This window comes from Watersipora subatra, chromosome 4, assembly GCF_963576615.1.
Source record: "Watersipora subatra chromosome 4, tzWatSuba1.1, whole genome shotgun sequence".
NCBI lineage: Eukaryota > Metazoa > Bryozoa > Gymnolaemata > Cheilostomatida > Watersiporidae > Watersipora > Watersipora subatra.
The window spans coordinates 19,157,880-19,176,018 of NC_088711.1; the positions used below are offsets into that span (position 1 = coordinate 19,157,880).

At 34.3% G+C, this 18,139-nt stretch overlaps 1 protein-coding gene across 1 annotated transcript; it reads left to right on the forward strand.

Moving 5' to 3' along the window:
- The first annotated feature begins 1,460 nt into the window (after positions 1–1,460).
- LOC137394002 (arylsulfatase B-like) lies at positions 1,461–15,461 on the forward strand. Its single transcript, XM_068080718.1, has 10 exons — positions 1,461–1,521; positions 2,323–2,479; positions 4,993–5,121; positions 9,098–9,206; positions 9,410–9,578; positions 9,807–9,882; positions 10,804–10,962; positions 12,344–12,537; positions 14,400–14,514; positions 15,256–15,461. Exons 1-10 carry the CDS (start codon positions 1,471–1,473, stop codon positions 15,459–15,461), a joined length of 1,365 nt encoding a protein of 454 aa, XP_067936819.1. The 5' UTR covers positions 1,461–1,470.
- The last annotated feature ends 2,678 nt before the right edge of the window (positions 15,462–18,139 follow it).

The window sequence follows — 18,139 nt, forward strand, 5'->3', positions numbered from 1 at the left end:
TGCATTGAGAAATTGAGAAATATCTCTACCAGTTGATACCTATTTCTTGCAATTGACCTGCCTTGATATTATAGCCTGTGTCCTTCTTTGCAATTTGTTGACACTTCTAAGTTTTAATTCATTCTAAATTTGTTGAAGACATATGTTTATTTTATACTTATATTTACCGCTGTAGCATAAAAACTCACTGCACTCATTGAAACGTTTGCTACAGTTTGCAACAAAAACTAGCTTTTTATGTGCAATAGAAGAGAAATTACGAGCGTCAATCAATTGTATGATCAGATTACCGCAATGATGCTATCAAATAGTATGCTATAAATTTGCAAATTTATAAGTTGCATAGTGAAAACTTACCAAATGCTACAAATATGTATATTCGTGAACAAGTGACATAAATGAACCACACTTGCATGTATATTACATGCCGAAACAAATTTAACATTTTTAAAACGAAAATATTCCAATTATTTGCTCGGAGAGCTGTTCTGATTGTTGCTTTCAATGGAATGAACATCTTCTAGTTGTCCAAAATCTTCCACGATGTTTTCTAACCTCAACTCTTCCTCTGCACTGCCGAACTAGTCGATACTAGCAATTTTTGGGCAGAGCAAAACTTTTAAGCGCCGCCATTAGCACTAATGCAACGCGTAAAAGTTTTGCTCGCTAAACGTAACCTTTGGCGCAGAACTTACAAATTGTTTTTGATATATGTACATACAGATAAAGATCACGTTAAACAAGCAAATAATATTAGCCTGAGACATTTAGTAATTATTTCTATGGTGTTGCTTACAATGTTCATCTAAACCATCGTAAATTTAAACCGTTTTTATATAATTTATATATACTTCGAAGTATCAAGACAGCGTTAAACAAGTAACTACTAGTAGCCTGAGACCGTTAGTAATTATTTTTATGGTGCGACCTTTAAAGTTTTGGCGAAAGAAAAAGCTTTGGAGTTGGACAACAAGATAATTGATTAATTGTTATTAATGTAAACGGTTCATTATTGATACGATTTTGTGGACACTGTTTTACTGATCACTTGATATTATGGGTTCATGGATATCAAAGATAGTCAAAATGGTGGTCAAATGAAGGTGGCGTTCAAATAGAGGGTGGGGCTCAAATAGAGGCGGTGTTCAATTAGAGGTGGCGTTCAATTACAGATGGCATTCAATTAGAAGTTTTACGGTATTTGGTTGGTTTGTCAAGAAGTTTATTGATTGAGTTCATAACGTTTGAACAAAATAAACCAATGAGGATTATGCTAAAAAGTTCAAGTTCGCTACAATAGGCGTGCATTTGCATCATTACAAGCATACTTATTGTACAGTATTACACTCACTCACTAGAAGATGGATCAATAATACTGTTAACTTGCTTATGACATGACTTGAACTGCATTTGTGTTGAGGCCTAATGGAGAGAGACATGCTATGGTTATACGAGCTATTATCTCTGGCTATGAGCTTTGCAGCTGCTCTGGCTGAGCCAAACTCACCACCACATATAATAGTAAGTTTTATGTATGTTAGTTCTTCTAGCCTAAATACTTGAGGCAAGATGACACTTACATTTATTAAAACGATATATTATTTTTTAAACAACTTAATATGACAATATAGTCAATAGCGGCTCAACATGAAGTAGAAAAATAATACAAAATACAAAACTGCAAAGTGGTACCAAGTACAACGTACCAACGTATAACATGTCATTCTGAACTTATAATTCTGTGGGTTTATGTATATGTGTAAATCTCGGTGTTTGTCTGTCATCTGTGTGTCCAGTTATAGCGATTAAAACCTATTCACAAAAAATTCGTTTCTCAGTGGAATTGAAACCGGAACCACCAGTTCTGCAACCAGACGAGCTAACCCGTACACTACGTTGTCCTTTGCCATGTCATATTTTGGAATAATTGTGCACATCATTTTACTAGCACACTTGAAGAGCTTGATTCATGAGAACTCATTACCGATTATAATTACAATTATAACCATGGCACTTATTATAGTAAATATTTAGACTAGTGTAAGTTACTACATGCGGTTTAAGTTACCCAAATTCATTTGGTAAAAATACTTACCCAATGTCAACTACATTACCTTTTTATTCTTTATAAGCTGTGTTTATCCCCCGTGCTACATCGGGTATTCACCTATTCGAGTATGAGATACGAAACAAATTATATTTTTTAGAACATAAATGAAATTATTAAGCAAAACTTTTTGTTTTCTCTCTCAACTTTTCACAGGGTTCCTGCAAACAATTAAAAAAATATCTGTTGTGCCAGGACATGTTTCTTGTTTTTAGTTTATATTAGCTGATGATTATGGGTTTAACGACATCGGTTACCATAGAAGTGAGATATTTACACCCAACTTGGATCAAATGGCATTGGATGGGGTAAAACTGGAGAACTATTACGTACAACCTATATGCACACCAACCCGCAGTCAGCTTCTTTCAGGTAAAATTTCTGTAACTATTATTTGCTGTTGTTAAATTGCTGATATTTTCATGCCAAAAACACGATATTGCTTGTTCTTCTTTCACTAAATCTTAGTGACACTATGATTTTACTCAAAGTAGGAGACAATCTCAATAAGGGTGGGATAAACTATACTAGCTGTTTTTCGTATGTATTGGCCTCAATATTTGTCATTTTAAGATCTCATCTGTAGTGTAGGACATTTTAAAAGGAAGGAGAGTTTGTAAACATTGTTAAAACAGTGATTAAATATAGTCCTACTGAAGATGTACAAAGAGTTGCTAGCAATATGTTTTCTTTGTCAAAGGGGTTCTGCATTAGCAATAAAAAAATTTACAAGACCCTTCCTTTTTCAGTACCATGACAGTACCAGATTTCTTTGTTTCGGTTTCTGCAGCAACCACTAAAGTTTATGGCTCTTTTTTCTTCCAAACATCAGCAGCTAAAGTTGGCTATCTAAGTGTCTTTCAACTCTTCACATAGAATATTTGTTCCTCTAGTTTATACATTTTTAAGGCTTTCTCTGATATCCAGACACTTACCAAAACTGACTTTTAAGCTGTCAGCTACAGATTTATTCTCAAAATTACAAGAAAAGACACAGATATTTTGTGATAAGTCCACATTCACTGACAGCAAATAGAATTACTTATGTTTTCAAGTTCTTAATTTTGCCAAATATGGATGTTTTTCTATACAAGTATAGCTCCCAATTTTGTCAAATCTAGATATTTCCTGTATTTTTATTACCTTAACTCCATGTATGAGCAGCAAGAGGAGAGGGAACCAAAATTATTATTGTTCTCATTACTCGTACTAGTGCTCTGGCAGTTCAGTGCGCCGTGGGAGATCATCATGTGTAATAACTATGTGCATAATTATTCCCCAATGCAGCAGGGTGATTGAGTAGTGCAGTTGGTAGAGTGCTCGCCTTTCAATCTGATTACCCTGGTTTGATTTCTGTGTGAGGTAATCTTTTCACCTAACACTCATGGAGTGGCTGCGGACGGGCATGGCTTTCATCATAGCAAGGATTACTGGGCCCCCGGTAGTCTCAGGGGCTGTGGGACATCATCAGGGACACCAATAAAGCACAGAGAGTAACTCTTTGCACAATTATTCGAAAAGACCCGAAGGGGTCGGTTGATTAGCGAAATATGTTAAAGTATCGAGCTACTAAAGTGAAAGTACTAAGATGCTAATAAATGAAAAGTTAGAATTGATTTGTATGAAATAGTCAGTAATAAAATCAGTTTGAATACACTATACCGCTCGATTCAAAGTTTGTTTAAAAGTAGATACTTTGTGTCAATAACAGAAAGGTTTAGTGGCTGGTTATTCTTAAAATGGTGACACGGTTGGATGCGATTTCATCTTATAGAAATCTTCACTTTTCAGGACTAGTAGAAATCTAACTGAACCACATCTCTGAAAGTGTACCAAGAGTTTAAAACGAGCTTGTTTTTAACTTTTAATCCACAAGGTAGCCATTATTATTATCCATTCCTTCTGTTGTGAAGTTAATATAGAGAAACCACCAACTCTGAGTGTAACTTGTAGTTCTAAGCTAAGCTCGCTAGTAAGACATTCAGGCATTCCCTGCATCATCTGATGTATTTAATAAAGCTGTTAATAGTAAGTTATTGTTCTCAATATAATGCTTGTATGGCAATACAAAGATTGATCAATATAACAAGCATCAGTCATTAGTTTAGGTTGAAAATCAATAAAAGAAGATAAGTTCTTGTTTCTGTGCATGAGTAGTCAATAGACAGACACTCATGTGTATACGTTGATGATCAGCTAATCGGTGTGGTCCATTGCACAGCTAACCGCTGATTGATTTGAGTGATAGTGTGCATGGGCCTTAACAGTGGCTTTGCTTGGACACGGCTGTTATTCCAGTAAAGAATATAATTAAGATTTGCAACTATAAAATGGGTATCTACTAAAACATACGACTAGAGTTAGACAGATAGTCTGTACTTTATTAAGCTGTAAAATTCTAATTGCGTTAAAAGTGAAAGAAACGTTCACAACAAAAAATGTTGCTTAGACCTAATTTCTTTTAGTAATTAAGTTACATTTAAATGTTTTTGATCCAAGTTTTAGCATTTTTTACATCTGCTTATTATTTGTGCTATCTGTGAGAATCTATTCTATCGGCTGGACAAACCATGTTGTGTCAACAAAAAGGCTGCAGATCTGCTACCAGAATTAGCTACTTGCATAACCTAAGAACCACAATTTTATTACCAGTATTTTTACAAATATAGTTTTTAATAAAAAAATGCCAAAATCATTGTTTTTGATAATTAACTTGACCATTACTAGTGCATACATTGAAATATACTGACATGTACTTATATTAACAGATACTCTCTAAAGCTCTCGCACTGCACTGTTAAGCCAGCTGACAGTTTTGCAAAGAGCTGGTTCTATTCCTATTAATTAGCAATCCAGCAAGTTTATTAGTGCTGGTTTTGTGACAGGAAGATACCAGATACACACAGGCCTTCAGCACAGTATCATAAGCAAATGTGGCCAGAAGGGGCTTCCACTTGACCATCCAACAATTGCTGATAAGCTTAAGGAATCTGGCTATAAGACCCACATGGTTGGTAAGTAGAAACCTACTTGACCTGATCTAAGGTCAGGTCAAGGCCGCAAATTGACTTCACCTTGTTGTACCAATTGACATTGTGGTTAGTCTTTAAAAAATAAAATGGTTTATGGGCAGAGTTTTATATCTTGCTTTGTTTTCTCTAGCATCATCAGCAGCATTTTCAAAACAATACATTTCCTCAACTCAGTGCAGTCCAAATATTATTTAATGACATCAAATAGTTTTAATTGTTATTGGTTAATTGTTAACTGAATCATTGTGAATTGGAGTCGCCTTTACTACTAAAAAGTACTTGGCTGTTTATGAGATAGATGGTCTATCACACTTGTCAATTGTCACATCGCGATTCCATCAAGCAGTATGCCTAATTTTGGTTATGTGTACAGCTTTGTTTCGCTTTCAGAGTTTTCTTTAATAAATTGGGAAGATGAACCAATTTTCATCCTAAAGTCATCTCCATATAAGGTACTCATTCGGTAACTTAAATTCACAACATTGATAAATTTGTGTAAAACCCTGCAGTTCTACTACTTGTTATTTGCACACAGAGGGAGAGTTTGATAACATGTTGATTTTTTGTTGACTAAAACTTTGTGATCGAATCTAATAACTAACTTATGACTGCTAATCTGGGAAGCTCAACGTTCTACATAATTATCATCACATCAGTTAAAATAGGTTTTAAGCAGTCTTGCAATTTAACTAGCTAAATGCTTGGCAATGCGCTGGTAATAAAAAATCAAATAACTACCTAATGGATTTGAGTAACTTTGAGCTAGCCACTTAAAGTAATAACATACTCTAAGTACTTTAGCTAGTAACTTAAAGGTTGACTTGCAACAAAATTCACATTACAGTTATTTGGTATCAAAAGATTCGCCATGTCTTACTCTGTCGTGTTGTAGTTGCAAAATATGGGGAAATGTGATTACAAGCTTTTAAAAGCTCAAAAAACGAACAGTTAATCGCAGCCATCACAAAACTGTCGTAGTTTGGAATATCCTTATTTTGATGACGTACTCAAACATTGTGGTTATTGTTTTGACATGTGATGTTATCACTCAAAATAAAAGGCCAATAAAAGGCTCTATATAAAATGTCTTATAGCACTAGTTTATTACAATCACTTCAGGTTTTATCGCAAAGGCCTTATCAAATACAGATGCTCGCTACTTTACAGTTTCGTTTCAGCCTGGTCTAATCATCTAGTCATATTCTGATCATGTAACCCATACTTCCTGCCAACTAACGCACAAAATTTCTGAAGCATTTTTCAACTATCACAGGTGATCAACGGGCTCGTCATGTTTATCAAAAAATAATATGCACTCCTTCGAGCTAAGGTTAAAAAATTAAACGAATTTTTAAGGTAGGTTTTGAAATATCAGTTCTCAAAGTGACAGCATTACAATGATTATGAAATAGACGCGTAAGGAAAATAGATATGGTTTTATTGAATGCGTGAAGTATATTTGTGAAAATATTTCAATGAATGAGGTTGCATGAAAGTGTAAACAGAAGCCTTTGTGTTCAGCTACGTCCCATTTGAGTCGTTTTAAAAATTGATTCCAATCTACGGCGTTTTCGTGATGGTTGCGATTAACAGTTACTGTACATTTTTGAGCTTTTAAGAGCTTGTAATCACATTTCTCCATATTTTGCATCTACAACACAGCAGAGTAAGACATGGTGAATCTTTTGATACCAGATAACTGTAATGTGAATTTTGTTGCAAGTCAACCTTTAAGCTAGTAACTTAGGCTAGTAACTTAAGCTAATCTAAATCTTTATTATAATAATAGCCGTGAAACCAGCTTGACATTATGCGTCAGGGTCTAAGGGTTATGAGTGTAACCAATAGAATTTTTGTAAGTGCTGCTCAAGTTTGTGTACCATTATTCCATAGTATGGCAAAGACAACATAGTATAGTGGCTAGCTCTCGTGTTTATTCAGAACTGAAGGTTCAGAGTGCAAGACCAGTGTGAAATAGATTTTTTATTTATAAATTTTAATCACTATAACTGGATATACAGACAAACACTGAGAATTATATATATATCGATGAAAGAGTATTGGCCAATCTTTTTGGAAACTGTACTCTAATTTTTACTTCTATTTTTTTTGGAAATAACAATTCAGCCGTGCTCAAAAACTGACAAGGTTCTTCTCTTTATAGACTGTCGTCATAGAAAATGGTTAAAATGGCTTCTTCCAAACCATGGTTGCACATTTATCAATAGGTTCCTCTTACTGTCATTGCATGCATTTGAGGGTAAAACTGGTTTAAGCTGCAAGAAGTTTATGATGTTTTGACAGATTCAAACAGAAATAAACTAATGTAGATGCACAAGTAGTTTGAAATATAGTATATATAATATATATAAATAATATAATATAATAATATAGGGTTGTTGTGTATGCATGACCAGAACTGAGTTACTTCCCCTTTTATTCTTGCTGTGTAAAACTTTTGGCCAACATGACTTTAAGTCACATTCAAACTGATTCTCCAGATCTATTATTTATTTGTTTGATAGCTTCATGATAAGTCATACAATTATTTGACCTATTTGATAGCTCTATGATTTTCCGCTTGATTTATTTGATAGCTCTATGATTTTTCATTTAACTTATTTGACAGATTAATGACTCATCATTTAGCCTATTAGATAACACTATGATTTTTTATTTTACCTTCTGGATAGATCTATGGCTTGTTCCTGAAGTTACCCTGAGCAAAAAGTAACCTAATAGCATTACTGGCATATAACAGAACACAACCATGAATATTTGTTTGAGGCATTACTCGCTGTTTTATGGCATTCCCAAGTTGTATGCATACGCATTACATATAATATACCTTCATGATTGCTAGTATGTACTTACATACATATTACATGTAATATAGTTTGGTGAATTCCGGCATGTAATTTTTAACATGCTGTTTGTAAACTCAATCAGTTTCAAACAAGTTTAAAAGATTCTGCTTCAATATCGTTCTGCTTATTGGAGCATTTCTCAACCAATGGTGCGCTTTCTAACAATAGTAAGCACGCCATTGGTTTATTTAGCTATTGAGCAGATGTCAAGATAGATCGAGGTGCTTTGTTTGAATGGCTATATAAAAGCTTTTGGTTATAGAAATTGGCTGACTTACTGCAAAAATACAAAGTACTGAAGTGCACGCATAAACAACCAAACAAAATAGGAAAGTTTATTTCGAAAACGTCTTCAAATTTATAGATTTAACTCTTTCGATTCTCATGATTGCATCATTGACTGCAAGTGCTTTACTACCTGTGTCTATTGTCCTCTCCTTTGTTTAAAATTTTGACGCTTAGTTATAAGTTAACCTGGTTCTCAACTGAACTTGTGGCATTTAAATTTGTGTGATGAAACAAAATAGAATGCTATTTGGGTCTATGATGTCAGAGGTGGAAGGAAACTTAGATTGAAATAACTATGTCTACCATATTTGATTTTAATAGTAAAAGAATGTTTACTTTTTTATCTTTGTTCGACTTTTTTAATTTCTTTTCCTGTTCTACAGCTCTCTTAAGTGATCTATTCAGTTTTGTTGAATTATACACTTTTTCAAAAAGGTAGAACTTCACCGGAATTGTTGCAAACAAAGTTTCACAAAATTGCTATGATTTACATGTTAGTGAGTAAGGCAATCATGCATACTCTCCATCATCTGGCCTATTCAACAAAGCTACTAAGTTATTACGGAACTATAAGGATTGATTAATATAACAAGTATCAGCTATTAATTTAGGTTGAAAATCAAAAGGAAAGAGGGGTTCTTGTTTCTGTGCAAGGGTAAAGTCAATAGACAGGTAAACAAGATTTGTGTGTAATATTTAATACAATGAGTTAGTATAAACTGGCAGACATTTGTATCAACTAATTAAAATTCAGTAACAATTCTTGAACAAATATTATTTCTGTATGTTGCTTGTTATTGTAGGTAAATGGCACATTGGCCAGAGCTCTATAGAGTACACACCTACTAGACGGGGGTTTGACACTTTTCTTGGATACCTTGGTGGATATGAAGACTATTATTCGCAGATGACGTATGTTCTAAACTTTTGAAATAATTAATGGCTTCATTACGGTAATTCAGTAACATCTTATATTTACCATTTCCCATAATTCAAATTTTTTTTGAGGCAGCTGGCACAAGTTGATAAAAATTTGCAATTTATATTTATTAAGTAAGCAAGTATATCATGTGAACATTGAATAATTAATTTTGTTTATTATTTCTCAACTATAGATACGGTCATCAGGACTTCTTCCTCAATGAGCAAAGGTATCGAGAGACGGAGGGCAGGTATTCAGTAGACGTATTTACAGAAAGAGCTCAAGCGATTATCGAGGAACACAACTCCACAACACCTCTGTTTCTATATCTCGCATACCAAAGTGTTCATGGACCTTTGCAAGTAGGTCTTTGCAATGAATTTAATCCTTACAGTATATTATTTCCGTGATTGGCTTGGTAAAAATATGAGTGATCAATCAATGAAAGAGTTTAATTTTTAACGGCAAGACGATTCCTAAAACAATACATGGTTGGTGTGTTGTTTTTAAAATATACCAATATGCTAATTGAGTTATTTGTAAACCTTTTAAAGCATCTCCCATCAATTGAATGTTCTTTCTGGTTTCAGGTACCGAGCAACTACACCATACCTTATAAGTCAATTAAAGACAAGAATCGACGAACCTACGCAGGAATGGTGGCAGGTTGGTACCAGATTTAAATACATTAGTAGCAGCTCAGTTGGAGGTTTAGAATTTGAGCTATTCACCAGATATTTAGAAATTATGTGCAGCAATTTCACAAACAAAAAATTTGTAAATCTTATAAAAAATAATTTTTTAATGTACAATTTATCTTTTATTTTATCTTAACCCAGGAAGTGGCTAATACTTAGCCCAACAGCCAATTTTTTCATGAGATATATTTTAAGGATAACTCGGGTAAAGCACATGTTTATCTGACATGCATTGAATGTGAAGGCCTAAGGCCAAAGATACAAATAGTCATATGAATGGTGAATATTAGAGTCAATAATTAGAACATATAGTATTCTCAAATTGATCACGTCTATTGAATGAAACAAACTCTCATAAAGTTTTATCAACTAGGGTTTGAAATACTGAGAGCTAGTAATACTGTAACTAGTCCTAAGGGATCAGCTGTAGGCTAGATGTCTATAATGCTTGACTTTCAAGCAACAAGTGGGGAATTCATTTCCCAAAACCATCCAACCTCAAATTGCTCTCTGCAACTGGTCATGTTTCCAGTTGTTCAGGTTCCCTTGCCATTAGACTCACACATATCCTGCCAAGATCACAGAGCCATCGTATGTGCAAATGCTCTTGAAAAACATGTGCAACTTCTGCAGCCTCTGCAGAAGTGGTTCAGGTTTCCTTTTGACTAGACTCAGACATGTCCTGCCAAAATCACAGAGCCATTGTATGTGCAACTGCTCTTGAAAAACATGCACAGCTTGTGCAACATCTGCAGACATTATACTTGCTCCCTGAAGGATTGCTTCAAAGTCATAACTAACCCAAACCATATATTGATAAAAATAATATAGCAAAGTATTTAACTAACATTTATCTTCAAAGGGTATATAAATTGATATTTTCATTTAGCTATGGATGAAGGCATTGGAAAACTGATGGATACATTAAAAGCATCATCTTTGTGGCACAATACGCTGGTTATATTCTCTACTGATAACGGAGGTGCGACGAATGTTGGTGGTAGCAATGTCCCGTTGAGAGGTGGAAAAGGAACCTACTACGAGGGTGGTAAGATTGTTTCCAACTCTATTTATCCTGGGTTTATCAGTATACTCAGTCTATCAGCGTTGAATTCTTTAGGAAAAAACGTGTGAGTACACTTTTTGCAATGTTTTAGTTAGTTTGCGCTGGTCAGTTCTAGGCAGCTAACACAGGTTGTTTTATTACAATAAAATACAAGCGTTATCTGTAGGAGTTACGTTTTTTTCCATCCCATGATTCACAAAGTCTGTTAATACTACATGAAGGTTTAATGCATAGTTGAATGAGGTAATATAAAATTAAAAATTTGTTTAAAGTATTTGATTTTCTTTATTTATTAATACACGGTTGTTTATTTTTCTGTATTGATAAAGTAAACACACATTCGCTTTTCAACTCAATAATACTTTTTGATACAAATTAACCATCAAGGAGAGCACCTTGTGTTACAGTAACCCCATTTCTTTTAGAGAGGTTGGAGGTAACATCATTTTTTTCCTTTGAGACTTGATTTTACATTTTGGATGCCTTCTTTTAGGCAGCGGCAGCTGTTTCCTCTAATTTTATAATGAGCTGTAGAAAGAGCTGAGGTAGTCAACCAATAGCAGCCCAGCTTACTGTTAGTATAATCAACAGTCAATAAGCCCAGTTAGGAGAGTAGATAAAGCAGACATCGTGAAAGGAGTTTAGCCTCCTTGACTCAAACTTGGTTCATGCATAACGGTTTGTGCATAACCGGCGGAACAGGACAAATTTAAACGTAAATTTACATTTAACTTTGTTATATCAAATAATTATTTTATAAATTTGTCATAAATATGACAAATTTAAATGTAGAACAATCAGTTTAAAAGTATCAGGAACATTTTTTATTTCATTTCTTTGACTGTAATTCAGAACAATCCATCAAAGATAATTTCTGTCATTGGATTATTTTATGTGTTAGCATGTCAGCTCAGCTAGTTTTTGACATAGTCATATAAAGTCATTATCAATAGTCACTGTGACAAACATCATTTTCTATTCTGTGACGCTAACATAACTGTAACACCAATGCTCTTGAAGGGTTTATAAAGCTCTCCCATTTCCGTTCTCTCAGAACATTTGTATTTGTCCTTCCTAACACGTGACAAGCATCATTTTTTATTCCATGAAACTAACAGACTACATCTAACATTGTAGGTTACAGTTTATAAACTTTCTGCGACTGCAACCTACAATTCACCATCCTGACTCTTCCACCATACTATTAGATTACCAACTTTTAAAACACATCTGTTCAACTTACTCAATAACTCCTGATTTTTTTGGCATGTAAAAAAACATTGTTTTTTTGATGATTGGTGATGCTAAAAAAAGTTTTACCTACATGCATACGTACAATGTGAACTGTTGATATTCTCCAAAGGGATCCGAGGAATTGGCTTTGTGACGGGACCAGTGGTGAGTGCTGCCGCGGGACAAGTAAACCATGAGCTTATTCATGTTAGTGATTGGTTTCCTACGTTGATGTATCTGGCTGGAGGCTCTATCAACAGTGATGAGTTGGATGGCTACAATGTCTGGGAGGCCATTTTAGGCAGACAAAAGAGTCCTCGATATGTAAGTTTATAGAGATGTCATTGTAAACTTACACTTTTAAACTGCACTCACCTCAAACCTCTGTAAGTTGACTAAAATAGTTAAAACACATCAATTATATCAGTACTTTTATCATATTGTAAAGGTTTTGTGTGACCTTCACTTTCCTCCACTAGTGAAAAACTCAGTGCATGAGTTTATACATATATTTTCTGCTTAGTTCGTAAGTTGTACAATAATGCTCAAGTAACCTCACTGCTCACCTCACTGGCCTCACTGACTTGCAACAAAATTCACATTACAATTATTTGGTATCAAAAGATTCACCATGTCTTACTCTGTTGTGTTAAAAGTGCCAAATATGTTGAAATGTAATTAAAAGCTCTTAAAAGCTCAAAAACGAAAAGCCGCCGTAGATTGGAATCTCTTTCTTTCGATGACGTAGTCATTACAGTTTGGTTATCGTCTTGTCACGTGATGTTCTCACGTGAATTGAAAAGCCAATAAAAAGCTAAATATAAAACTTATCGTAGCACTAGTTTATGACAAACACTTCGGGTTTTACCGAATACCCCGTATCAAATATAGGTGCTCGCTACTTTACAGTTTTGTTTCGGCATCATTCAATCGTCAAGTCGTAATCTGATCACGTTACCCAATACTTCGAAGATAATTTTTGCAGCACTTTTCGATTATCACAAGTGACCAACAGGCTCGTCATGATTATCAGACAATGATATGTACTCCTTCAAACTAAGGCTAAAAAATTAAACAAATTTTTACGGTAAGTTATAGGATATCAATGCTAAAAGCGACAGCATTACAATGACAATAAAACAGACGCGTAAGAACAATAGACATGGTTTTATTGAATGCGTGAAGTATATTTGTGAAAATATTTCGGCGAATAAGATTGCATGAAAGTGTAAACAGAAACCATCTCTCACAACTACATCACATTTGAGCCGTTTTGAAAAGGGAATCCAAACTACAGCGGCCTCGGGTGGCTGCGATTTTTTGTTCGTTTTTGAGCTTTTAAGAGCTTGTAATCACCTTTCCACATATTTTGCACCTACAACACAACAGAGAAAGACATGGTGAATCTTTTGATATCAAATAACTGTAATGTGAATTTTTTTGCAAGTCAACTTTTAAAGAAAAGCTGGTTAAGAGATCAACTAGTTAATAAAGTCATGAATGAGACTGTGTTGATTTACAATATTCAAATGAGTGAAAGTCGGGAACTGGTTTTCGTTCTGGTAACAATATAGCTTTAAACTTTGGTTGCAAGAAAATTTTTAAAATGATTGTTGAGAAATAGATTTGTTTGTAGGTAATTAAAAACTTCAGCTTTAGTTAATAATGTTAAATTTAGAGTTTTTCATGAATCTTTCTATTTTATTTAGTTTCCTGCTTTTTCCTGCCTGTTTTTTTCTGTTTTGTTGTTTTCGATGCCATTGTTTGCTCTATTTTCCCTGTAAGCTTGACGTCTTTATAACACGCAGTGAGAACAGGACTGATGGTTGCCTTATACTAAAATTTTCATAAACATAGATTAACACTGAGTTTTGATTTAAAATTGATTCTTTCATGTATATGATCCATTATTCAATTACTAGGTTCTTAAAATATCGTTAGTTTTTGAATTTTTAAAAGTAAAAGGATAAGAGACACTTAGGCAACCTTGTGGCGACCTTATAGCCTTATGGTGACCTTATAACCTTTTGGCGACCTTATAACCTTGTGGCGACCTTATAACCTTGTGGCGACCTTATAACTTTGTGGTGACTTTATAATCTTATGGCGACCTTATAACCTTATGGTGACCTTATAACCTTATGGTGACATATCTGAGTTGAACTGAACAAATATTTGTTTTTCAGGAAATCTTACACAACATCGATCCCTTCAACTCCAACTTTCTTAAGTCCGAATCAAAAATATTTGACACGACAGCCCAGGCAGCTCTTCGTCTTGGTGATTTCAAAATCATGACCGGTAAGTAATGTTTATGAGGTCTGACTATTGAAAAATCCCACTAAATATTCTGATGAATTTATAGTCCTTCCGGACAGAAATCCAGTGTTCTCTGGTGTAGGGAGACAAGTAAAATATTCGGACTCAAATTGTAACATTTTATGCCAACTCACTATTGACACAATTATTCCCAGGCTTTGGAAGGTGATTCATTGGCTGGGATGGTTAGAGCATCAGCCTAACAAGCTAAATGTCATGGATTTGACTCTAGTATTGGTCAACATATTAATTGTTTCTTTAATTGCATGTACAGAGTTTTGTTTTGTGATTGCGTGACAATTGGTGCATTTAAAACAACTGCTATTGTAACACAAAAATAAAACACTTTGTCATCCACACTGCACTTCACTTTTTAACATCGGTTCAAAAATCACCTTTTATTAGCAATAAATATTTGGGTCATCTCTTCGAGTCTGAAATAAAGCTGATTTAAAATAGAAGACGAAATTACAATAGAAATTGTAATCTGGCCAATGAGGACTGCTCATTTCAACAAATCAAATATACATAAATTATCTCTCCTTTTATCAATTATGAAGGCTTTTGAATAAAGAGATTGGTAGCTATCATTTAAAATGACCAGCAATAATCAAGAAAAATCCTTGGGATAATCCTTTTTATGAAGAGATAAATATTTATCTCCTTTTTTGTTTATTTTTTTATTTAAATTTTTATCTATTGATTTTTTTGGCATCATTATAGGTCAGCGAAATAAGGCTCATCAAAAGACGTACCAGCTGTTTAACATAGCTAATGATCCACATGAAATACATGAATTAGATGGGCAAGCGTACCCAGATGTCATACACAGAATGCTTCTTAGGCTATCCTATTGGAATTCTACAGCAGTTCCAATGCTCTCTAAGAAAAATGAAGGGGTTTGCTTTCCGTGGTTGAAGCAAGGGTAAAGACATTTGTACAATCTTGGTTGCTTTGCTCAAATGTGCACAATTTTGAAGCTTAATTGGTCATTTTTGTTTTTTATATGACTACGCAACATAGTAATACTATATTGATTTAATTTAAGACGCATTGTTTTGTAAAGACTGTTATTTTAATTCAGTAATATGGGTATGCCTGAAAAATGCTCTCACTGTTACATTGATAACAAAGTTGCGCTATGCAGAACTTTTGACATTTTAGTTTTCATAAAAAGCCTCCTATTATTATACCTTTTGACATCAACAGAATATATTTATGACAGTGATATATTTTTCAATTTACTGGTTTGTATTCACATGACATGCAGGTTTTGGCTTTAGTAAAAACTTTGGATATTTTATATATTTTAGAATACTTTTACAAGTAATAAATCTTTCATGCTATGAATTGTCTTCTCTTGCTTAGCTTTTACACAAGGTCTCACTCTAAAGGTGAGGTTTTCATATGACAGCGCAATGATCTTGCGCAATGCATTTCTTGGGCCGCGAGGCAGTGTTTCCATATCGCGCGTAAGCTCCATGCTTGCATTGGACAGGGTGTATATTTTCCTTACTTTTTCGTAGGAGAGACATATTTCTTCGGAAAAACAGAATTCCGTTGCGAAATTACGCTGTCATATAAAAATCAGGCTTACTCTTTCATACGGGAGACCGATTTCTTCAAAACAAAAGCCTTTCACTGGAATTGTGGGATAGGTTGAAAAGGTCTAGCGGTGTATTGTGGGATACATAATCGCACGCACCTATCGCAAGGATCCATTCTGTTGGATACTTGCGATCAGCGTACGCACGTCGCGCGACCGTCGTGTGTTGACGTTTCCATATCGCAACTGGCCTACGCACGACGTCGTGCGCCTTGTTGCGCGCCTTGCGCTGTCATACGGAAACCAGGCTTTATGCAGCTGATGTAGCATTCATTCATTTGTTCACATGAATGAATACAGCAAAAATGTGCAAAAGTTTTTATTTTTGACGCATCTATAGTTATTGAAAATAAGGACATTTTAGATATCTGGTTTTTACAACAGTTAACTTTCAAAATTCCGCAATGGTGGTATAATGTTCCGTAATGACAGACCTCAGTACATAAGAGAGTTGGATCTCTTAGAAATGTGTACTTGAAATAAATAGAGTCAAAAACCAAACACTTACATATTGTCAATAACAGTTTTTGAAATTTCATTATACATGGCTCTGCATGTTTTGTTTTTGAATTGTCTTACCTTACCTTTTCATCGATACCTTCCCATAATGCTTCGTAATGTTCACTTACCTTCACCGTGCTAATGGCTTTTGTATAATAATATTGCCGCTTTCAGTTCAAGAATTACAATATTGCAATTATTTAAAATAATTATTAAAGAATAAAAATAGATATTAAAATTATATTACAATAGGATTTGCTGTCTTGATTAGTATTATGTTAATCTTAATTATGGTTCAGAAAAACCCTTGAGCAAAACAGTGACACCCGAGTAGATCATCATTAAAGATGTACTTTATCTGAAAGTATTTGTAATTTTCTATCATCTGCGATCGTTTTTGAGGTTTGAGGTAATATGACTGCCAGAATGTTTCAAAATTAAATCGACAAAACTTGATCATGATTAAAAGGTTCAGATCAAATGAAAGTGTGATTATGAAATCTATAGTTACAAAGAGACCAACAAATTAGAGACACGTTACACTGCAACTTGAACACAATAGCTGATATCAACTACCCTAGGACACTTATGTATTCGTGTCATCTAATTAACACATTTTTGCGGAGTCATCCTTTCCGCAAAAATGCGGAGAGGATGACTCCGCACTTTCATGAGTGACAGTTTCATGAGCGAAACTAAGCTATTATAACGAGCGAGCGAAAACGCAAAATTAAATAGCTTTGTTCATTGATATCCACAATAAAGTCGTCATATAGAAGGACTTAGACGTCATTGACAGTCTAAGAAACAAATAGCAGCAAGCGATTAAATTGAATTATCGATCTCGCCCACACGTTTCTACCTGCGGTTTACAAATACAAACTAGTCCCAAATTGAAAAAAAATTTTTACTAGCGAACTGGACCTGAGGAATTTAATCTGTTTGTTCTACTGCATTTATTTTCACATCACTATATTTTCGCACTCATCAGAGCCGCAAAATTAAGTTGCAGCGAAATTTTACTCTGTGTTCTGCTCACGAAACTAAACACTAGCGAAATATAAGTGTCCTAGGGTATAGAGACGATAGCAACTAGTGACGTCATTCTGTCCAATTTTTTCTTCTAAGCAATTTAGCTGCGATCAAGTTTTGCCGATTTTATTCTTAAAGTATCCTGGCAGTCAGATTACCTCAAACATCAAAAATAATCTCAAATGATAGAAAAGTACCGATAATTTCTGATAAAATTTACCAAAATTTTGTGCGAGTTCATCGTTAATGATACAAATTTATGCAAGCGCAGCTTATAATTTACTAACATAAGAATAACCATTAGATGCTGGTTATTCACTGGTGTTTCTGCTCATGCGTATGCAAACCAAATGATTAAAATGATTCCTTGAAAAAAGGACTTGAGATTAAAATAAAACTGCCCAATCAGTAACTGCTTTACCACAAACCATAGATCTCTATACCTCCTATAAAGTAACTTACATATAG